A 24,273-nucleotide genomic window follows, 5' to 3' on the forward strand; every position below is an offset into this window, starting at 1 on the left:
TATATAACGTATATATATACGTATATATACGTATATATATATACGTATATATATACGTATATATATATACGTATATATAAATATAATAGATATATATATATACGTATATAGATATATATATATATAGTATATATATATACGTATATAGAGATATAATATATATATATACGTATTATATATATACATATATATACATATAAGATATACGTATATATATACGTATATATATATATATATATACGTATATATATATATATATACGTATATATATATATATACGTATATATATATATAATAAGAACATATATATATAGACATATATATATAGACAGTGGGTGAAACTGGTAGGTTTTCGCCTGTTTGGGGAGTTTATATATATATATATATATATATATATATATATATTGCTCCCATAAAATCCCCGGGGGTTTTTGCTTTGTATGTCGGGGGCGGGAGATTCATGTGATTGGTTGTTGGTTGTGTTGCTTGAATAACATCCCCAAGCTTCAGACACGCCCAGCTCCAAGCTTTTTTTGAAGCTGTAGTGTGGACGCTCCGTAAGAGCGCCGCTGAGAGTGTGTGTGTGTGGAGCTCCACGGATTGGTCTATGTGTTAGTTTTACTCTCTACAGGGTGTACTTTGAGGGTTTTGACTGCAGACCGTTTACATGCAGAAAAACCTTCATAACACAAGGGGACGGGTGATAACCGGAAAAGCACGACATGGGACCTTTAAAAAAAAGTCATAGAATAGTATGTGAAAGGTTTGAAAAGAAGTCAAAGTATGTCGGAAAATTATCCATAGTATAGTATGTGATTTTTTTGTTAAGTCTTAGTATAGTATTTCTTGAAATGTGAATAAAATAGTTAAGTATGTTAAAATTATGAAAAAACTGGTATATCAATAAAACAAAAAATCATAGCATTTGAAGGGTTTGAAAACAGTCAAAGTATGTAGGATGTATACAAACATTTAGAGTAGTATGTCGAAGGAAATGGTATAGTATGTGGGAAAATATGAAAAAGCCATAGTAAGGAATGTCGAAATATTTGTACTTAGTACTTGAATTTATTAAAAAAAGTCAAAGTATAGTACCTCTAGAAATGTAAAAATGAAAGTGTAACGTATGTGAACAATTACAAAAGTCAAAGTATAGTATGTTATTATTTGATAAGATAGGACAGTGTGTTGAATAGTACGTCAAATAAAATAGTCGCATTATGGTAAAGCAGAATGATAGTCTGAACGGTTGATCTTCAGAAACAGGAAACACTGGAGCCTCAGAAACTTGTTGATACATTTATTTCCTCCATGTTAGCACATAGAATATATTTATATACATATTGCTAGCTAAAGCATCAAAACAAAACGAAATGTCAGGAGCATAGAAAATAAGTGTTAAACCACATTTAATAGTTTACATATGGACAGAAGATGAGGCGGGAAACTGTATTCTGCTTTGACTCCACAGTCGGTACTATGTGGAACAAAGACGATAACAAGTCCAGTTTGAGGGATTCAAACCACTTTTAACTCGACTGTAGTTCCAGAAAATGTATAAACGTCATTGTCATATTGCTGTCTTTTTTTCAAGGAGTCGAAAGAAACACACTTTACTCATGCAGGTAAAAAAACAAACAGGAATGACATCCAAGACCTATTCTCTTTTTATTAAAACGGCTGGATGGACGAATATAAAAGCTGTAATAGAAAATGTTTCACCTTCGACAGAAAAGGGAGGTTTTTAATCGACGTTTTGCTTGAGTTTCATCAACGTTTGAGATGTGTGTGTGTGTGTGAGCTGAAAAAGCAGTTTAGATATGAGTGTGTGTGTGTGTGTGTGTGTGTGTGTGTGTGAGAGCTGAAGGTACAGTTTAGATATGAGTGTGTGTGTGTGACTCAAAACTAATTAAAACAATGCAGAAAGAAAGTGACACATCTCAGAGATAAGCGGTTGTACATTGTACAAAACTAGAACTAACAGTCGTCTGTGAACACAGGAGAAACAGATATCTGTGAATCCATCTATACAATATAATATGAAGGAGGATTTATTTACATGTAGTGCAATGATGATGATGATGATGATGAAGATAGAGGAGGAACATTGTATTAAACCAGAAGCTGCGGGATGAACAGAGAGAGGTCAAACTGTACAATTACATCTTAAAGTGATACACTTAAATGAGTTTCAAAAAATAAAAAAGACTCGAGAGAGAAGTCTGGTACCGTAAATCCTCTGAGAGTGGGCTGCTTTTTTAATTACCGTACTGTTTAGGATAGAAGTCCTTTCTTTTCACTGCTTTTTCCAATTCAAATCTTATTTAGACTCAAATAAACGTTGAATTTGTCCAAAACAAGTATTTTGTGTGCCTTAAAGCTGTTTTTGACTCAAACCCGTTAAAAACTCATCAAAAAGCCACACGGTGCATTTTTAAAACACACATACTGCACTTTATATTGATGTAACCCCCTCATACACTGCCCTGCTGCCACACATACTCACTAGAGCACCACATGTGGATTCATCCGCCACTGAAAGTAGTCCCTGTGAAAAAGCTCACAATAAAAGCCTTTCAAGGAAACGGGAGATATTTTATAAAAATGTTAGAAACAACAAATGTTTTTGGATAAAACAGGATAATTAAATGAGCTGCCATTAAACACATCATTAAATGAATAGATTAAAAACATGTAACATCATTAGTCAGAGCTCTAACTAACAGAGGAGCTGCTATAGTGAGGAATATCTCAAGCATTTATTAAGTTAATGAAAAAAACTATTGCTTTCTTAAATTTTGAAGTTAATGAGCAGTTGCATTATAACGTTGAAATACAAGTTATAAAACATGTTGTATATTTTGCTGTTGGTTTAAAACAGTAATGCACGTCTACGTCACAGTACACACTCTTTTAGCAAAAAGTACATACTTCATTTTCTAATTATGTAGTACTGTGGCGCTGATCCGTCTCTGTCGTTCTATTCGACACCATTTTCATATTATTTGAGTAATTTTACAGTTTTTGACGAACAGAAATATTGTTTTCTGGCACAACACGATTTACAAAGGTATTTCAACTTTAGTTTTGTCTATTTAATGGACCGTTTTAGTGTATGAGTATGTCGTGTGGCATTTGATGAGTTTTTATTTGAAGTCAAAGAAGCTACAGGACTTTAAATCTGGTTGAGTTGAAGGAAGCTCCTCCCACTACGTGAGGATTTACGGTATTTTATTTGTCACATGTCGACAGAAGACGTTTATTAACAGCCGTCTGTGTGTAAAAAAAAAGCGATCTATACAGAGTAAGTGAAGCATTTCCTCCGTTCAGTCAGTCTTCATTACTGAGGAAACAGACTTTAAAAGTGTGTCGCACTTCTCAAAGAAAAACCGGACAATTGAATTGCCCCTTTTTAAAAAACGAGGCTTTCCCGGCGTGTTTAAACACCGCGGGGAGAGCCGTAGAAAAAGGTTAGTTTGATCACATTTTGCATAAAGTTTTATATTGGTCCATCCGTCGTCACTGCTTATCAAACACCAAGCTTTTTGTTTACCGTAATGAAAGGATGACGCTATCAACATGCATGGAGAAAAGGAGAGAACAGGCACTGACCACCAACTACAGCAACGCAGTGAAAGGGTTAAAAAATAAAATAATCACTAGAAAAATGACTCACGGAAATCTGAAAAATATACAGAATGATTTCAGTTTGAGGACGAGGACCTGGTCGTAGGTAGGATCGAGACAATGTCTTTTTTTGGCAAGCTTTTGGGAAACAAAGTGTGAAAAACTGTCATGTCATGTGACCTCTCCAAGATCCAGCTCAGGGGAGATTGCTCTGCATTTCTCTTCATTTAAAACCAATTACAAACGTCTTTTGTTTTCTCATATTTGACTCGTAACAACTTGAATAAAGAGCCTCAAAATGTGCATAACTATATTATAATTTAATAATACATGGAAGATTTATTTGTCGGCGTCTTTCTTAAGGCCAACGTTAGTAACCCTGTTCCCAATAAGAAGGTAGGTAGAAATCATAGGAGAGATGCTATTAAATTATATTATGAGCCAAATCAGTATCTTACGCAGATTTTTTAAACAATTTTCCCGAATGGAAGCGGAGCTAGTTTGATGCTGATAGTACTTACGGTATTTTTTTGAATATTTAAATTGTAATATCGACGGTGTGTTTGTTTGCATTTACAGTAAGAAAAGTGATTTTGAAAAAATCCAGGTAATAAAATGTATACGCTCGTCCGTTACTACACACTTAGATAACACATTCTCAAAGTTAGCACTTCAGTAAAGAAAGGAACCCCCCCCCCCCCCCAAAAAAATCATTATCATACTCTGCATCGGAGCAATCTGGTATAAAATTAATTAAAATGGGGCACGTTAAATAATAAAAATTAAAAAAACGGGGACAAATTGCTCGTCTCACACAAAGTTTTCAGGAAGGCAAGTAGTTGAGAATCAGTGTGTGTGTGTGTGTGTGGTAGACACTGACTGACGGAAGGGAGGGAGGGGTTCAGGGAGCCAATGGCGTTGTGTGTACAGGTGTGAGGGGGAGGGGCTTGTTCATCTCTTCCTGCGGCAGGTGCGTTTGTGGTCGGCGTGCCAGTGCTCCTGCTGACACTTGATGGAGCAGTAGGAGGTGTTCCAGCAGCAGTGATACATGGCTTCCTCCTCACAGTTATAACACTGGAAACACAACGGGGGGGGGGGGGGGGGGGGGGGGGGGGGAACAAATCATTACATTAATTAAGAATAAATAAAGTGAGCTTCACCAAAACGACAAAAATATGCAAACATGTAATCGAGTCAGGAGGTATTAACAACAGAGAGGAAGTCTGTGTTAAACTTTACATTCCGGCCCGTCCACACTACAGCTTCAAAACAAGCTTGGAGCTGGGCGTGTCTGAAGCTCGACCAACAACCAATCACATGAATCTCCCGCCCCTGACACACAAGCAGCGGTTTGATTGGCTAGAGCTTGTACTGGCATATGATTTGATTGGCTGACGCTTCCACCGAAAGCTTCAGAAGCTTCAAAAGTTGAACATTGCTCAACTTTTGAAGCCTGAAACGCCAGGAAAGCTCCGCTCTGCTTCCCACAATGCAGTTCGGCGAAAAGTGACGTCACCCCATTCAAAGTGAATGGGCAGACGCGTTGGAAACCGTTTTTGAAGCTATCGAAGCTTTAGTGTGGACGGGCCGTCAAAGTGTAGTTCAGTATAGAAAACTATTATTAAAAAAAGTTATATATATATATATATATGACAGAATTCTGACTTTAATCTCAGAATGAAAAAAAGAAATCTTTTAAACTAATTTCGTTTTTTCCCCCAGAAAATAATTTATTCAGAATTCTGACTTTTTTCCCAGGATTCTGAATAAATTATCATTATTTATTTTTCTGGAAGTCTCAATGATAGAATTATAAAAAATATAGAATTCCCAAAAATTCAGAGATTAAATGGAATTTTCTTTCCGATTTGTTTTCTTCAGATTTCCCCCCCAAAAATCAGTTTATAGTCAGATCCTTTTTTTCCACCAGTTTGTGCAAAATAAGACATTTTGGACAAACTAACAAATAAATGTTTTCCATTTACAAAACTCAAGGGATCAGATATACCCCCGCAGCAGTTTTAGTTTAACTTAAGTCTCTATTTTATTGCTTTGATTAGCCGCTACAATCACAGTGAACTAAAAAAGCAGATTTGACTTTCTACGTGTGAATTTATTGTGATTATCGTACGCTAGGAGGAAAACAGCCTGTTGAACACTGAGGGCAAACATTTTGGATTGAGCACTACATGTAAAATATCTATATTGTGTTAAACTGAATAACTGAGACCGGATCGACTCAAGTTCATCAGCAGGTGAGGACTCTTTAAAGTAGAGACACTACATACTGATATACACCTGAACATCAGCAGGAGAGGACTCTTTAAAGTAGAGACACTACATACTGATATACACCTGAACATCAGCAGGAGAGGACTCTTTAAAGTAGAGACACTACATACTGATATACACCTGAACATCAGCAGGAGAGGACTCTTTAAAGTAGAGACACTACATACTGATATACACCTGAACATCAGCAGGAGAGGACTCTTTAAAGCAGAGACACTACATACTGATATCCACCTGAACATCAGTAGGAGAGGACTCTTTAAAGTAGAGACACTACATACTGATATACACCTGAACATCAGCAGGAGAGGACTCTTTAAAGTAGAGACACTACATACTGATATACACCTGAACATCAACAGGAGAGGACTCTTTAAAGTAGAGACACTACATACTGATATACACCTGAACATCAGCAGGAGAGGACTCTTTAAAGTAGAGACACTACATACTGATATACACCTGAACATCAGCAGGAGAGGACTCTTTAAAGTAGAGACACTACATACTGATATACACCTGAACATCAGCAGGAGAGGACTCTTTAAAGTAGAGACACTACATACTGATATACACCTGAACATCAGCAGGAGAGGACTCTTTAAAGTAGAGACACTACATACTGATATACACCTGAACATCAGCAGGAGAGGACTCTTTAAAGTAGAGACACTACATACTGATATACACCTGAACATCAGCAGGAGAGGACTCTTTAAAGTAGAGACACTACATACTGATATACACCTGAACATCAGCAGGAAAGGACTCTTTAAAGTAGAGACACTACATACTGATATACACCTGAACACCAGCAGGAGAGGACTCTTTAAAGTAGAGACACTACATACTGATATACACCTGAACATTAGCAGGAGAGAACTCTTTAAAGTAGAGACACTACATACTGATATACACCTGAACATCAGCAGGAGAGGACTCTTTAAAGTAGAGACACTACATACTGATATACACCTGAACATCAGCAGGAGAGGACTCTTTAAAGTAGAGACACTACATACTGATATACACCTGAACATCAGCAGGAGAGGACTCTTTAAAGTAGAGACACTACATACTGATATACACCTGAACATCAGCTGGAGAGGACTCTTTAAAGTAGATACACTACATACTGATATCAACCTGAACATCAGCAGGAGAGGACTCTTTAAAGTAGAGACACTACATACTGATATACACCTGAACATCAGCAGGAGAGGACTCTTTAAAGTAGAGACACTACATACTGATATACACCTGAACATCAGCAGGAGAGGACTCTTTAAAGTAGAGACACTACATACTGATATACACCTGAACATCAGCAGGAGAGCACTCTTTAAAGTAGAGACACTACATACTGATATACACCTGAACATCAGCAGGAGAGGACTCTTTAAAGTAGAGACACTACATACTGATATACACCTGAACATCAGCAGGAGAGGACTCTTTAAAGTAGAGACACTACATACTGATATACACCTGAACATCAGCAGGAGAGGACTCTTTAAAGTAGAGACACTACATACTGATATACACCTGAACATCAGCAGGAAAGGACTCTTTAAAGTAGAGACACTACATACTGATATACACCTGAACATCAGCAGGAGAGGACTCTTTAAAGTAGAGACACTACATACTGATATACACCTGAACATCAGCAGGAGAGGACTCTTTAAAGTAGAGACACTGGTAACTCACCCACTGCTTCTTCTTGGTGGTGGAGATGAGTTGTTTGTGTTGAGCCACCATCTTCTTCACCTCCTCCACCAGCTCCTCTTTACACTTCTCCTTCACCTGCTTACACTTCCTCTCCATCTCTCCCTGAGCTCCAGACACCGCCTTACTGACCGCCTGACGCTTCTCCTCCTCCATCTCTGCCCGCAGCTGTGTCACACACACACACACACACACACACACACACACACACACACACACACACACACACACACACACACACACACACACACACACACACACACACACACACACACACACACACACACACACACACACACACACACACACACACACACACACACACACCACACACACACACACACACACACACACACACACACACACACACACACACACACACACACACACACACACAAAAAGGAAGAACGAGGGTTATAAAGGAAGGACAAAGAACACACACAGACGCACGGACGACCGATTCACCACTTTCATTAATCATAAATATTGTGTTTGACATTTGATGGCCTCCACGCTTTATGATATAACCCACAGTGGTCCTTTGAATATATCAAACTGCTGATCTCCACTTTCTTTGGAGGTTTAGTCACCTCTGTAACACCTATGATGTTCAAAAATAACCTCCATAGGAAATGAATGGGTAACCCTAGATCGGGTCTCAAACTCCGAACTGCAAATCAATCCGGACTGAACCCTGTGTCCCATTATAAAAACGTTGTGATTCTGATGTAAATTAATGTATATGTTCTTGTGTCTGACGCGTTGTGAGAATGAACGTGCATATATATATTTACTTGTGTGTGCAAGCGTCACACGCATTGCAGACCTTGACTTTCTAAAGCTTCTAATGCCATTTTTGCCGAGGTTCAAGGCATTGGCTACAGACAAACTGCCATTTCTCACACTAGTTCAAGCCACCATACTATACTGTATGTATGTATTGAATGTGTGTGTGTGTGTGTGTGTGTGTGTATACAGCAGCGCAAGACAGGCAAGTGCTTGGACCAGAAGGGGGCCCCCAAAGAAGGTAGATTAAGAAAGTCCATAGTAACGACAACATGAAACACCCTTTAAGTTACTGCAACGACAAACCCCCTCAAGGGGCCCCATGCATAGCGCCGTAAGAAACTGCTTCTTAATTTCAGTTTCGTTGTTCCGCTCCGGGGGGGGGGACCTTTGAACATAATCTAGGGCAGGGGTACTCCAACTTTTTTATTAACCAACACAAACACACACACAACCATGTCAATTTTTGAATACATGTTCAGTGTCCCTGCAGTTCTTCACGTAAACCAGAGGTCTGAGATATTGGTCCCAGCTTCAAAGGGTGTTAAATGAAATGTGGTGATGAAGTGGAAAACAACCAGTAAAAGACGTCCTCGTCCCCCTCACCTTCTCCAGCGCCTCCCGCACCACCCTCTCCGTCTCCCTCTTGTTGTCGGCCTTCATCATCTCCTTCACGTCGTTGAACACCTTGGTGTACTTCTCGTGGCACATGTTCTGGCAGGCGCTCTCGCTGCTGGTCTGCGTGCCGCGGTGCAGCGTCCGAGGCGACCCCCCGCTCGTCTTCTTGGTCTGCGTGGACACGGAGAGCTTCTCTGGCTGAGGAGGAGCAGAGGACACGGGGATCTCCTGACTGGAGCTCACAGCCTCCATCTCTGGCTCGGGGTCCTGCAGGAGAGACGAGACGTGAGACTGGAGCGATGGAGGACAACAAGAGAGACGTTAAGGTGTTTCAGAAACACTGAGGCACAGAGTTAGTGCACAGTTACACAAGATGTAATGACACAATGCGATTTATCTGAACAATTAAGATGCGGTTTGCAAGATTCCAGGGACTGACAAGGGTGTTTTATATTTGTTTTTTAACTGTTTTTTTGCAACAGAGAGGCGAAGACCCTCCCTCTCCGGGGAGCTCCATGGACCTTATTTCGGATAAATCATGTATTGAAGTCAATGGAGAGAGAAAAGTAATCTTTCGATCCCGTTTGAATTGTGCCACGAATTACACATAGATGTTTGTCAATCTAAAAGATAATTTCGCAAGTAAAAAATAAATAAAGTGAAGTAACACTTTGTTTTGTGTGAAACCGCTCAATGAACTACAACTCCCATCCCGCACCACAGACCCAGACGGCCGTCACGTTGAAACATTTCACTCCTTTCTTTCAGAACGAGGCGGAAAGTATTAAAAGAGGTGAAAATCACTCCAAGTCTGGGCGCGTTGAGAGCTGTACACACACACAAGGGGAGTTAGTCGGTTCCTAAGAGCCAGCATGCGGGACCGGGACTCTGGGATTTGTAGTCTTTCTAGTTGCATATTTTTCATAGTCTTATATTTCAACAGTTTTACGACAAACTGACTTTTTTGACATGGAAATTATTATTTAAGATCGACAAACATCATGTGTGTAACTCGTGGCACAATTCAAACGGGATCGAAAGACAAGTTTTCTCTCCATTGACTTCAATACATACTTTTTCCGAAATAAGGTCCCATGGGTCGGAAGTAGAAGTGCGGGACTTCACCTCTCTATTGATTTCCTGCATTATTTATTTTTCTGTGTTTGTGAAGCAACTTATAAAGAAAGTTCTCAAAGATGTTAAATTGGTAGTTATTTTAGAAAAGATATTTCAAATACATATGGATGGAAACAAGAAAGGTGTTTAGGTGTTTCAAATTGAACTGATGCATTGAGTTACTGCACGGTTATACAAGATTTAATAAGACATTTAGATTCATTTGCACCGTTATAACAGTTAAGATGCGGTTCCAAAAAGTGTTTTTTTTTGCAAATATAGTTTTTTTTACTGCCGTTTTTATTTGTTATTTTTGTTTTTATGCAAGTGCGTTCCTGCTTTCTTTTATTTGTCTTTGTTCGTGAAGCAAGAAAGGTGTTTAGGTATTTCAAATTGAACTGATGTACACGGTTACTGCAAGTTTTAATGACAAAATGTGATTTATTTGAACAATTAAGATGCGGTTTGCGAGATTCAAGGGAATGACAAGTGTTTTATTGCAAATATAGTTTTTTTACCTCCGTTTTTATTTGTTATTTTTGTTTTTTAACAGTGTTTTTCAAATCAAATCAAGTTTGATTTTTATTTTATGCAATTGCATTCTTTCTTTGATTCTTCAGGAGGTGTAGCTCTGTGTGAGTTACTGCACGGTTACTTCAGAGTGAGACAAGTTTTAATAACAAATTGCATTTCATTTTCACTGTTATAACAATTAAGATGTGTTTCGGAGGTTAGGGAATAATACGTGTTTTTTTTATTGCAAATATTGTTTTTTTACCGCCTTTTTTTAAACTGTTTTTATGCAATTGCTTTCCTGATTTCTTTTATTTTTCTGTGTTTGTGAAGTACCTTATCAAGAAAGTTTTGAAAGGTGCTAAATCGGTAGTTATTTTATCAAATATATACATTTAAAAACAAACACATACATGTTTTTCTGTCATAAAAATAATCTGTAATATCTTAATGCATCTGGAAATGTAGTGTGTGTGTGTGTGTGTGTGTGTGTGTGTGTGTGTGTGTGTGTGTGTGTGTGTGTGTGTGTGTGTGTGTGTGTGTGTGTGTGTGTCTCACGCTGGCTTCTTCTTTGGGCTCCACTATTTGAGTTCGACGGCTTTTCTTGGCCTTGGGCTCCAGGCTGCCTTTGAGCTGGAAAAAGGACGAAAAATAACATAAAATAACATAAATGTTTTCACCAAATGGAATAATTAATTACCTTTGTCAAATAAATACCACCAGCCATGTGATAAAGTAGATAAATATAAAAAAACAACTTAAAAAGACACTTAAATACTAAATAACTTTACCATGTTGCACTAGCAATGTGCTTTCCAGCCACCAGGGGGCGCTGTTTACTGTTTCTCTCCACAGTATTTCTGATGTGTTTCACTGCTCCATTAAGATAAGATGGAACTTTATTTATCCCCTTAGGGACATTCAGGCATTTACAGCAGCAACCGGGTCAGAGTTAAAAACAGGATTCACACAAGGTAAACATAAAGAAAAATAGAATACACAATTAAAATAATACTTAGAAAAAAGATTTGAAATAAATAAATTACTTTGTCTTATTTTTGAAGCAAGTATAAAAGTTCACAAAACACTTTTAGTTGGTTTCATGTTTCTGTTTTAGTCAAATTCTGGAGCAGATTCATGTTTATTTTTGACGGATTTGGCACCGGGTCAAGTTGACTGAAATAAGATTTGGAGATGTTCAGTACAATGCATCGTATGTAAACGATGTATGAGAGAATAAGAAAACATTAATTCTAACGCAAACTACTGGAATGAATACACATGGAAGATGTTAATTAGTTACTTTAAGAAACCCCAAATTCAAAGTAAACACAAAATGCTGGACAGGATGCGGTGAGCAGAAACCATGCTCATATATTTTGGGCCATAACGAAAATAATTGTTATTTTTGTGACCAATGAAAATACCTGAGTATTAATACTGTATCCATTCTTTTATTTGTATTATTACTTTTATTATTATTTATTTCGGATTTGTCAACTGTTATGTAGTTAACGTATGTATCTAGATGTGTTTATTTTGTCATGCTGTGTGAATAATTTCTTAAAATGCAAATCATTGTTTAGAAATGAATAACTGTACAGTTGAATACAAACTGTATAATGTAAGGATGTAAAAATATAAATGTATAGATGTTGCAACTATACAGAGCTTTAGCAATACTCAGGGTTCACACACTTTTTCAATGACTTCTCCAGGACCTTTACCTAATTTTCCACGACCAAAAAAAAATTACCTTTCTCAGCGGTTCCACTGAAAATGGTTTATTTTAACATGGAACAGGAAAATAAGGTCTGCATATGAAACATGTTGTGCCTCTAAAACAAATCCAATAGGCTTGCTAGCTTCTACGCGCTAAAGCAACTCAAATCTCTCACCAGCAAAACACCTCGTCAGTTAAATGCCATTTTACGTTTTATTACGATACAGTATTTATTATCATTATAGTATTACTATTTTGGCGATTAGATAAAATATAAATTATATTTGATGCAACTTTAGTTACTTTTCCATGACTTTTCCAAAACTTTGGGAAAAATATTGTTTTCCAAGGCCTGGAATTAGCATTTTGAATTTCCATGACTTTTCCAGGTTTTTAATGACCGTAAGAACCCTGGATACTGTATGTAACTATGGTCATGCTAATAAAGATATTGAGTTGAATACAAGAACTTTGGAGAACTTTTTGAACATATCTGCAAGAGACACCAAACAAAAAATCAAAAGGACACACGGTACTAATAAGCTCTTAATTAAAAAAGGTCACCTATTATCCCCAAAAATTCACTTTTTAATGTATTGATTACATAAACATAGATATATGCGTCTCCCCTGTGTGTTAAGAGACTTAGAAAGTGTCAGTAAAAAAGGTTGTCTCTCTTTCCCTCCTGAACCAAGATGGTGAAATCTGCTCAGAAAACGGGCGAGTTTCGGTTCATACGTGACGGTTCAATATTTGTGGGTTGTACGGCATTATATAAAAATATAAATGTGGCGGATTTGTCAACTGTTATGAAGTTAACTTATGTATCTAGATGTGTTTATTTTGTTATGTATGCTTTGTGAATCATTTCTTAACCAGTGCCTGTTTTCCAGGCCTCAGGCTCGAAAAGGACATGCCCAGAACAAATGACCATATCTTCTAAAAGGGGAACATTAATAATCTTTTACTCAAAGCAATGATAAACCTGTGAGTTGGATGTAGAAAAGTCAGAATCAATATAGATGTTTTTATTTTAAAGTAAATTCAGATTGAACATAGTAAAAAAATGTAAATTATAGTGTCCGTCCAAAATAAACACTTTACTTATAGTGAAAACTAACCTTGAACGATGGGATCGGAGACTAAAAGCTGTAGGAATCCCAACTATAACATATAATAAGTACCCTGTATCAAGATTGATGCAAAACAAGTGAAATTTGACCTTTTTAGAGATTTAGAAGAAGAAAAAACACTTCTGGGGTCATTTGGGTGGATTTGACCTATCTCTGGCCCCCCTTGGTCGATTTTGATGATTGACACCTCTGTTGAACCGCTAGAGCCAATAGAATCGAGGGGAAGTTCCACAGACACACACACACGTTACCAAATAAGTGATTGAGAGTGACGCGTAGCCAGAAGACTGTCATACACTCTGGAAGCTATTATTAGCAGCTAATATGAAAACTCAGTTTTGACATAAAAATGGAGTCATGGATTATCAATATTTTTTTCACACATTGGATTAACGCTATTGACGCTATTGACGCTATTGACGCTATTGACGCTATTGACGCTATTGACGCTATTGACGCTATTGACGCTATTGACGCTATTGACGCTATTGACGCTATTGACGCTATTGAACACAACTTTTGATCAGAATAACAGCAAAAGGTGAGCATATCTTAACATGCAAATAAAAAACATAAATGAATGACTTGAATAAGAACTGTATAATGTAATGATATATACATATAAATATACGTACATGTCGCACCTGTTCGTTGCTGGTGGACGAAATGCTGGACTCGGCTTCATCAGTTCGCTCCAAACGATCCGTCTTTCCTCCACTTTCCTGCTTCTGGTTCTGCTGCTGTTGTTGTTGTTGTTGTTGTTGTTGTTGTTGTTGTTGTAGTAGTTGTTGCTGTTGCTGCTGTTGTTCTGTTTCCATGTTGGTTTCCTCCATCTTTGTTTTCCAGAAGCGTCCCTCTCTCACGAAGCGCTGGTGGTAATAATAATAATACATTTCATTTATATAGCACACTTTAAAAACAACGTCATCTAAAAAAGTTGCTATGAGGAGAAAATATCAAAATAGAAAGTTATCTAAGGAGAATATTGAATAATATCATTTTCCTTGTTCATGTGATGCGTTGTTGTTGTTGTTGTTTTGTTTCTTTCCGTTAACTGCCAAGTGGGAACTAAGTATCTTTTTGGAAGTTTTTGTGTTCCTCTTATTTTCCTGTGAATAAGAAAATATGAAGGACAGACTATTTCTATATATTTATTTTCTTTGAGAAAGCAGCAGGTAATAGAGCGGAGCATGGTATTTACCCTGAAGTAAGCTGCTGGTTCCCTCCACAAAAAAGCAACGGGATTTCTCCAGAGGATTTAGGAAAAGAGCTGGAAATAAGGTCTGTGGAAACCTGTTTGATGAATGCACGTTTTGTTCAGCCGGATCATCTCCTCATGTCTTCCCTACTTTCATAATGTTTGAATCATAAATCTAATCGAAGCTAAATGCTAACGTGATGCTATAAAGGAACTACAGCGAGTCCCGCAGCACGACTTCAACGTCACGCCAACTTCAGATCCAGATTCAAACACACAGATTCTAGAGGGAACGAGTTGAAGCGTTTGTTTGAACACTCTGCAGGAGGCAGGGACTTGCTTTCAAGCAGAACAGAAACTAACTTAGAGGAGTGTTCACGTGTTCGGCGTAATGACGTACAACGACCTCAACTTCTGTAGTCCTATTCAGCCACTTGGTAACAACCATCGTTTCTCAGACACGTCCACTCTTCAGAAATCACCAGCGGGGTCACTGCTGATGATTTAATGTCCTAGAACAAAACGTGACCCGTCTCTTCAATGCGTCTCAACCACAGACCTTATTTCAGCTATTCCAAAACCCTATGGAGAGATCCCATTGGCTCTGAGACGAGGGAACAGGAAGTGGAGAAATGCTGACTCACTTCCTGGTTTTAGGACTCGTCACTGCACCGCTCTATTGAGATGCTTATCCCTGCTCCGTTTTGATCAACGGTGTGTTTATAGAGGCATGTTTTGTAAATAATTGTTATACATTAAGTTGTGCATACCATGAATGGAACAAATCAAAATGAAATAAGGTAATTTAAAAGAGGTTAAAAGAATAAAAGGCCAACCTGGTAAACCTCCAGCTCTTCGCAGGCCTTCTTCCAGCCGCTGCTGCGCTTCACCTGCAGCTGCTGGACTTTCACCTTGATGTCCTGGATGTTGTCCGACGGGATCCACGCTCTGAGGACGACGGGGAAATAACGTTTTAAAGATTTACAAAACCTTCCAGCAAATGTTTGAATAATGTCAGTTTATTTGAAAAGTGTTTGGGTTTGTTTTGTCAGGCTGAACCGCTATTAGCACTCATTCCTACCTGTCCATTAAGCTTCTTAACATTCACATGAAATGAAATGTAGTCAAATGTAATGAAATGTACTTTTTAAATGTTGGCCCTGAGGGTCGTGCAATAGGTCGCCATTGTCTGTATGTGCGTCTGTGTATTGTGTTTGTTCAAACGGTGTATGACTGATGATATGTGTATGTCTCTTAATGTCCACTATGTTTGTATATGTACATGTATGCAGGACGGAGTCCAGAACACATGTCCTTACGGGGACAAGAAAGTATATCGTATCGGGATGTTTTTACAACTGGTTTAAGCAGCTTGAAGTTAAATAGCATCAAAAGAAATGTGTTAATTGATTTTTAAGGAAGATTTAACAATAATCAGAATACTTGATTTAATTGTAATGTTGTCCGACGGGATCCACGCTCTGAGGAGGAGGAGATCAAATAAAGTGGACGGGATTTATCAACAAGCACTGAAACTAGTTTGTTTGTTTCGGAACCTTTCAGAAGTGTTTCGGGAGGAATTGCATCTGATCTGAGATTAAGCAGCTTAAAGGAGATTTATTCATAGTATCAACAGTTGTGGCTTTAAGTGATCCAAGAACAGTTGATAAGGAAGTCATTCATAGCATTTGGGGAAGGATTCATAGAATACTGGGGAGAAACTAGGTTTTGTGATAAATAAAAAAAACACAATACAAATAATTATTTAAACAAAAGAATGTGCAATCAAAGCTAAAGATTAACATGTTTAGATGTTATATGACAATAGGAAGTAAATGTCCAATTAAATATAAAACAAAATTATTTATATGAGCATAAGAAGTTAAAAATGGAACGTGCTATAGCCAAATAAATCATAGGTACTTTTACGCAGTATTTTGATGGTGTACTACCAGTACCTTGCATTGTGTGCAACGCAAGGTGGGATGCATAATAATTCGATCTATAATCTTCATCCAGCTAAATATACTTCCATCATGGATAACGTTTTCATAAAAGACATCCATTGTTTGTTTGCACGCTTCTTGAAATCTCTACAACACATTGTTTCTCTAGAATGGATTACAAATGGCCTGAAAATGGTTCAAACACGTGAGATGGAGGTGTGGAGCTGAGGGATAACATGCAGTTGAAAGAGAAACTAAAACTCTCACTGTTGCGGAGATAATCTCGGGGTTAAGCAGCTTGTCCCGGTAAATATGTTCTAAGGACAATGTATCCAGATACAAATGGTGGCGATATGCTCTCAAATGAACAGAAAGGTGTTCCTGGTGTGCTAACCTCTGGTGCTGGTGTCCGAAGAAGCGAACGTCCACCTGGTTCTCTTCTCTCTGGAGGACTTTGGCCGGCCAGTATCCGAAACCCTTCATTTTGGCCCAAACCAGGTCATGGTTAGGACTCTGCAGAGGAAACACACAAAGAAACAGAAAACAGCAACGGTTAAAACCCAGCATTGTTGGTCTAACAAGAAAAACTCACGGTAAACAAAGTGGTGGGTTGGATTTTATGCCAAAATGACATTTAACATGGCGCAGTTTTTCATATTCATGAGTATGCAAGATATTTTGATTTTTTTTTTTAAATCACTCAGTTCTCTGTTCTATCCCCCAATTTGTTTTTAAAATCCAAAATCTTTTGTCAAAATCCCTGTTTTTTTGCTAAAACCATGAAAGGTCCCAGGTCATGGCCATTTCTACTGATCATAATTCCATCGTTGAGGTCTACTAGAATAGATTTACATTGTTCAATGTTCCAAACTCAGCATCTCTGTATAGTCTGTGTATTCACTCTCTGTCCTAAACGGCTTGTTGGAGCTCCTGCCCCCCCCCTCCCCCTCCCTATGAGCCCACTCTGTTCTGATGAGTCCACCACCGTCACAGCTGAACATCAGTGTTTATGTGTTACCATGGCGTTTGTTAGCAACCAGAAAATGACACCAGTAAGGACAAACAGATGAGAATGCTGCGTGCCGTGTTGGCGGGACGTTGTGGGGCTCGCTGCTGCGAGGAGCGGACAGTGTGAGCTGGATTACTGGTGTCGTTTCCTGGTTGCTGCGTGGGCACACACACACACACACACACACACACACACACACACACACACACACACACACACACACACACACACACACACACACACACACACACACACACACACACACACACACACACACACACACACACACACACACACACACACACACACACACACACACACACACACACACACACACACACCACACACCCACACACACACACACACACACACACACACACACACACACACACACACACACACACACACACACACACACACACACACACACACACACACACACACACACACACACACACACACACACACACACACACACACACACACACACACACACACCTCCGAGGGTGCACTTTGAGGGTTTGTGACTGCAGACCGTCTACATGCAGAAAACAAGGGGACGGGTGCTAACCGGAGACGCACGACATGGGCCCTTTACATGACTTATGTTACAAGGGTAACGCAGTCAGTGGGAGTGATGTTGAATGTTTTGGATTATTAAAGCATTTTTCAGTATTTTGTCGATTAGTTTGTTTAATCCTTTCTGGTTCAAAATTGTCCAAACGTTTTTGTCAAAAAGTCGGTTTCTGAGTTTTGTTGAAACAGTGAAAACCAATAATATAACTGCATCTTACGACTGCTACCAGTGATCATACTGCAGTAATAGAACACAATCAAACTGTGGGTGTGTTTTAAGAGCCATTTGGTCCAGAGAAGCTGTAGTTGTGTATGTTTGTTGTTGTTGTTGTTGTTGTTGTACTCACACAGGGGTAACAGAACCAGTTGTCTGGCCTTGCGTTGGAGAGGTAGAAACAGGTTTTACACAACAACAACTCGTTGAGCTGGAGGAGGAGAGACGGGGAGAGAGAGAGTTTAATGCAGGAACTAATTAGCAAGGAGACACGGTGCTAATAAGTTCTTAAACTAAATCTCGCTGCTGTTAAATGTAAGGAAAAGTAAACGGCGTTACCTCGTGGCATGTGTCGCTGAAAAGCAGCCGAGCGATTTCCGCCTGGTCGCTGTTAACTGAAACACAAACATAAGAGCACTTAGTGAGAAAGTCAAAGTGGAGTATTATACATTTAAATTGTTTTACATAAAAAGATATGGACAATTCTGCAGTATTTGCTATATTTCTGAATGCTTTGTGGTTCGTCTCGATTTCAACATCAGATCTATGTTAGTGGAGAAGGCCTAACGCTGAATAGTAAATGTGTGCCATGAAATAAAAGTTCAAATGTGGCTTTTCTGGTGAATACAAAAAATAATAGAAAAACTAAATGTGTAACTGAACGTAATGAATGATGGACCCACCTCCGTACAGGATGGCCGTGTTGTGGACGATCAGCTGAGCGTCGGCTTTGAACTCATCGAAGCTTTTATACTTTCCTTCAGACAGATTCTGAGAAACAGAAAGAGACACAATTTCACAGCTTCCTTCCTTCATTTCATTCAAGCCACTTCGACAACTTTTAAAAACAGACATTTCTAACACGTTATCTTTCAATGTATTAGTTTCTCGCTATTCTTTTCACACACAAATCAAAAGATAAACAAACTTAGATTATCTTTCTTTCTTTATGGAATATATCTTAAGCCTCTTCCATACATGGCTGTGTCTGTTGATAGGCTGGCACTGTGGGAATTGTAGTCTTTTATCGTCCCTTGACTACAGAAGTCACAACTAGGTGCAAATATTTGGCCTTTTCACAACAACAACAAAATAAGTGGCTGTAATTTATAACATTGGTTGTTCAATATTTCGATGGTGTACCACCTTGTATTGTGTGTTTTGTCAATAAAGTTTATTTGAATAATAAAAAAAATTAAAATGGAAAGAGAGAGAAAGTTCCACAGTCAGAGAGAACGAGTACAAAGTAGTTTATTCACTGTGTGTGTGTGTGTGTGTGTGTGTGTGTGTGTGTGTGAGTGTGTGTGCGAGCGTGTGTGTGAGCGTGTGTGAGTGTGTGTGTGAGTGCGTGTGTGAGTGTGTGTGTGAGCATGTCTGTGTGTGAGCATGTCTGTGTGTGAGTGTGTGTGTGTGTGTGTGAGCACGTGTGTGTGAGTGTGTGAGCGTGTGTGTGTGAGCATGTGTGTGTGAGCGTGTGTGTGTGTGAGTGCGTGCGTGAGTGCGTGAGTGCGTGCGTGTGCGTTTGGTGACCAGCAAGCGAGAGGTCCAGGAGAGGGTGTGTAATTATTAACACACATACACACACTTACACAAAAACACACTTACACACACAAGCATGGGCAGAGCTCCAGATTCTGGCAGAAAAAAAACCCTCAGTTGTTTTTGTTTTGTTACCTCGTGGATGTTGGAGACCTCCAGCGCGGTGTGGATCAAACGTTTGTACATGGGGTGTTTCGTGTCTTTGCCTTTCTTGGCTAGGTCGACTGCCTGCAGACGAAGAGGAGGAAGAGGAGGAGTAATGATTTAATACCAACGTTATAGAGAGGAAGAGGAAGAGTAATGAAGCAGGGACACATGGAGGATAACTGATGAGAGATTTTATAGCTTTTTTATAGGCAGCGTTGTGATGAAGGGAGATTTAACACAACTTTAATTGAGAGGAGGGAGAAGGGTGGGGTGAAGGGGAATATTTATTTTAATTAAGGGTGGAGTAAGGGCTTTTTGTGGGTACTAGTAACTTATTTTAGAGAACACAGCAAAAACAGAACCCAAAAAAGAGTAAAGAATAGGAACTTTAAAGGGGACCTATCATGCTATCATTGTAGGCAATAGCACAGGTCTCAGATATATACAAATATATAAAAACATGTCTTTGAAGTGTTTTGCTCAAAATACCAAACAGATCATTCTAGCCATGCCTCATATCCCTCTATTTCACTTCCTGTTTCAAAAGTGCTGATTCGGGGTATAAAGCTTTAAAAATAAAAAGGAGGGGTCTGAGCTCATGCGGGACCCGGCAGCTACTGTCTAAACTAAATGCTGCCGTGATGAAACGCCATATCATGGATTATCAAGGATTCTCTCTGAAACAGTATGGAGCTCAAAGGCTTTCTCTCTTGCCGGTTATACCACAAGGTGAGTTCCTTTTTACTTCCTGCTTCTTCACACACATGCTCTCCAGTACAGGTTAGCTCTGAGTGTTAGCGATGCTAATGTAAACACCGACCATATTACGTCCAAAACGGTCGGGCATTGTTTCTGATAGCAACGTTTCTGATTGGGCCGTGGCTCCACATTTCAGATATTACGTCATATCGGACGCAAATCTGGATCAGCTCCGTTGTTCCCCATTTTTAGAGATTTGGGTACGGAGGAAAAGAGAGAGGGTTTTATTTTCTGACGCTGCGTGAGTTCCCCGACGCACCGGGACACATAGTTATGTATACAAGACATCACAAAGTGCATTTTGCATGATGGGTCCCCTTTAAGTCAAATTAACCAGAAGAAAGTGATGTTTTCTGCTTTCAAAATCAAATTGAAATGGAATGAAATAGCCCAAAAAAATCTTCAATATTTAAATTAATAAAAAGGTTGAACTAACATGATAGAAGTGAGTGAGGATTACGGCTTGTAGAAACAGAATCAAATTGAACAAAAAGTATTTATTATTTAACGAAGTGACGAAAAAAATTAGGAAATAAATAAATGTACAAAAAAATTGTTTTTAAAGAAAAACTACATTTTTTTTTTTTTTTTTTAAATTCTAAATGTTTGTTTTAGCCTCTTTTAGTTCAGCTTCTAACAGCTGTTATTACACTAAGTAAACAAACGGCTGGTGACTTTTATTAAAAGCAGGTACTTAATAAAGCAAGGTGTTATCACTGCAGGGAATCTCTGGCTTTTATGCAACGGGGACATTTTATTTTGATGAAGCATTCAAATCAGCTTTTTCTTGGTCCTTATGTCCAAGAAGGTACTTTGAGTCAAATCAAACACAGCAAAATAAACCTGGCAGAAAAGATCCCTCAATCTTCTTAAATAACGTTTGAATCAGAGCCGTAGATCTGCTGGATTTGTTGAAGTAGAACAGCAGCAATGAATGTGTTGTTCTCACCCTCTCCTTCATGCGCTGCACGATGAAGCGCAGGTATTTACTCATCTCCTGTTTGTTCAGGTTCTTCTTTTTACTGCCCTGCAGGACGACAAGAGGAAAGGTGAGATTCAACACAACGAAAACACGGAAACTTAAAAATAGGGATGCACCAATTCAGAGAGCGACATGCAGTCTAACGAGTTTTCTTTTCAGACAGCCGCAGTCAGATGTTGGAAAAGCAATAATCTCCGTGAACTACAAAAAGCATTTCTCATTTGATGCATCCTGGTGAGGTAGCATATATATAACGGACATACAGTTGCAAGAACAAGTATGTGAACCCTTTGGATTCTCCACACATAGCGTTGTGTGTTCCTTCCAAACAACTCAACTTTGGTTTCATCTGTCCACAGAACATCCAGGTGCTCTTTTGCAAACTTCAAAACGTGCAGCAATGTTTTTTTCTGGACAGCAGTGGCTTCCTCCGTGGTGTCCTCCGTGGCTTCCTCCGTGGTGTCCTCCGTGGCTTCCTCCGTGGTGTCCTCCCATGAACTCCATTCAGTGTTTTACGTATCGTAGATTCGTCAACAGAGATGTTAGCATGTGCCAGAGATTTCTTTAAGTCTCTAGCTGACACTCTAGGATTCTTCTTCACCTCATTGAGCATCCTGCGCTGTGCTCTTGAGTCATCTTTACAGGACGGCCACTCCTAGGGAGAGTAGCAACAGTGCTGCACTTTCTCCATGTATAGACAATGTGTCTGGACTGATGAACATCAAGGCTTTGAGAGATAGTTTTGTAACCAGCTTTATGCAAGTCAACAATTCTGAATGGTAGGTCTTCTGAGAGCTCTTCTGTGCGAGGCATGGTTCACATCTGGCAATGCTTCTTAAGAATAGCTCATTCAAAACTGGTGTGTATTTTTTATAGGGCAGCTTTAACCAACACCTCCAATCTTGTCTCATTGATTGGACTCCTGACTCCAATTAGCTCTTGAAGAAGTCTTTAGCCTAGGGGTTCACATACTTGTTCCACTGTGAATGTTTACATGGTGTGTTCAATAAAAACATGAAAATATATCATTGTTTGTGTGGTATTAGTTTAAGCAGACTGTGTTTATCTATTGTTGTGACTCAGATGAAGATCAGAACACATTTTATGACCAACTTATGCAGAAATCCAGGTCATTCCAAAGGGTTCACATACTTTTTCTTGCAACTGTATGTAATGTGCAAAAAGAGACAGGAAGTTAAGAGGAACAAGGAAGGAAATAGACAAATACAGTTACATGAAAAGCAGATTTGAAATACTGAATGATAGCTTTCTGTATTAGGAATATCTGATAGCATTACACTTAGTGATTAGTTTAAACCAGATATATTGACACCACTATTACACATAGCCTGTGTTTGAAGCAAATGCAAGTAATTTAAGTAATTTTAAGTACAAATCTCTGCATGGGTGTGAGAGAACGGAGAGAAATGTAGAACATTCTGCAAGATTTGGAAGCAGAAAGCAGACTTTGTAATGCTTATATGTGAAGAATTATCCAGTGTCTAATGGTAAAAAGACAAAGCATTATTGCCGTGGCAGCAGAGAAGATAACAAAGTTAGCTTCTGACTTGTAGAAGCACAATTTATATCCAAAACAACTTGGTATGACTAAGAACAAAATGCGGAAAGCTAGGAATATCACTTGTTAGTTTAAATGATGCCTAAACATCTGACACTCATTCATTTCATTCCTCTGACGTAATCAAGTATTTCCTTTCTTGAAATAAACCTAATTTGTCACTCAAAACGTCTTGTACCAATCATCGTTTGACTGTGAACACGTATAGCTCTCCTGTTGTGAAATACCATACTTACCGGCTTTCTACTTCTTACATGTTGAACCCAAATACCTGTACTTTCTACTTCTTACATGTTGAACCCAAATACCTGTACTTTCTACTTCTTACATGTTGAACCCAAATACCTGTACTTTCTACTTCTCACATGTTGAACTCAAATACCTGTACTTTCTACTTCTTACATGTTGAACCCAAATACCTGTACTTTCTACTTCTTACATGTTGAACCAAATCCCTGTACTTTCTACTTCTTACATGTTGAACACAAATACCTGTACTTTCCTACTTCTTACATGTTGAACTCAAATACCTGTACTTCTACTTCTCACATGTTGAACACAAATACCTGTACTTTCTACTTTCTCACATGTTGAACTCAAATACCTGTACTTTTCTACTTCTTACATGTTGAACTCAAATACCTGTACTTTCTACTTCTCACATGTTGAACACAAATACCTGTACTTTCTACTTCTTACATGTTGAACTCAAATACCTGTACTTTCTACTTCTTACATGTTGAACTCAAATACCTGTACTTTCTCTTCTCACATGTTGAACACAAATA

At 38.6% G+C, this 24,273-nt stretch overlaps 1 protein-coding gene across 5 annotated transcripts in view; it reads right to left on the reverse strand.

Annotated features, from left to right (window-relative positions):
* Nucleotides 1-1,285: 1,285 nt before the first annotated feature.
* The window catches only part of zmynd11 (zinc finger, MYND-type containing 11), a 50,475-nt gene continuing 27,487 nt past the window's right edge, over nt 1,286-24,273 (reverse strand). For 2 of the 5 annotated variants that reach the window (XM_034208285.1, XM_034208283.1), the window contains exons 6-17: nt 21,874-21,951; nt 20,154-20,246; nt 19,163-19,250; nt 18,819-18,874; nt 18,613-18,690; nt 17,075-17,193; nt 15,571-15,682; nt 14,172-14,405; nt 11,239-11,313; nt 9,040-9,342; nt 7,630-7,815; nt 1,286-4,701 (exon numbers count right to left, since the gene is read on the reverse strand). In XM_034208285.1, the coding sequence (XP_034064176.1) occupies nt 4,579-4,701; nt 7,630-7,815; nt 9,040-9,342; nt 11,239-11,313; nt 14,172-14,405; nt 15,571-15,682; nt 17,075-17,193; nt 18,613-18,690; nt 18,819-18,874; nt 19,163-19,250; nt 20,154-20,246; nt 21,874-21,951 (1,545 nt within the window). In that variant the 3' untranslated portion in view covers nt 1,286-4,578. The remainder of the gene's footprint in view (nt 4,702-7,629; nt 7,816-9,039; nt 9,343-11,238; nt 11,314-14,171; nt 14,406-15,570; nt 15,683-17,074; nt 17,194-18,612; nt 18,691-18,818; nt 18,875-19,162; nt 19,251-20,153; nt 20,247-21,873; nt 21,952-24,273) is intronic. The other 3 variants (XM_034208288.1, XM_034208286.1, XM_034208287.1) reach the window with 3 other exon arrangements.

This window comes from Gymnodraco acuticeps, unplaced genomic scaffold, assembly GCF_902827175.1.
Source record: "Gymnodraco acuticeps unplaced genomic scaffold, fGymAcu1.1, whole genome shotgun sequence".
Classification (NCBI taxonomy): domain Eukaryota; kingdom Metazoa; phylum Chordata; class Actinopteri; order Perciformes; family Bathydraconidae; genus Gymnodraco; species Gymnodraco acuticeps.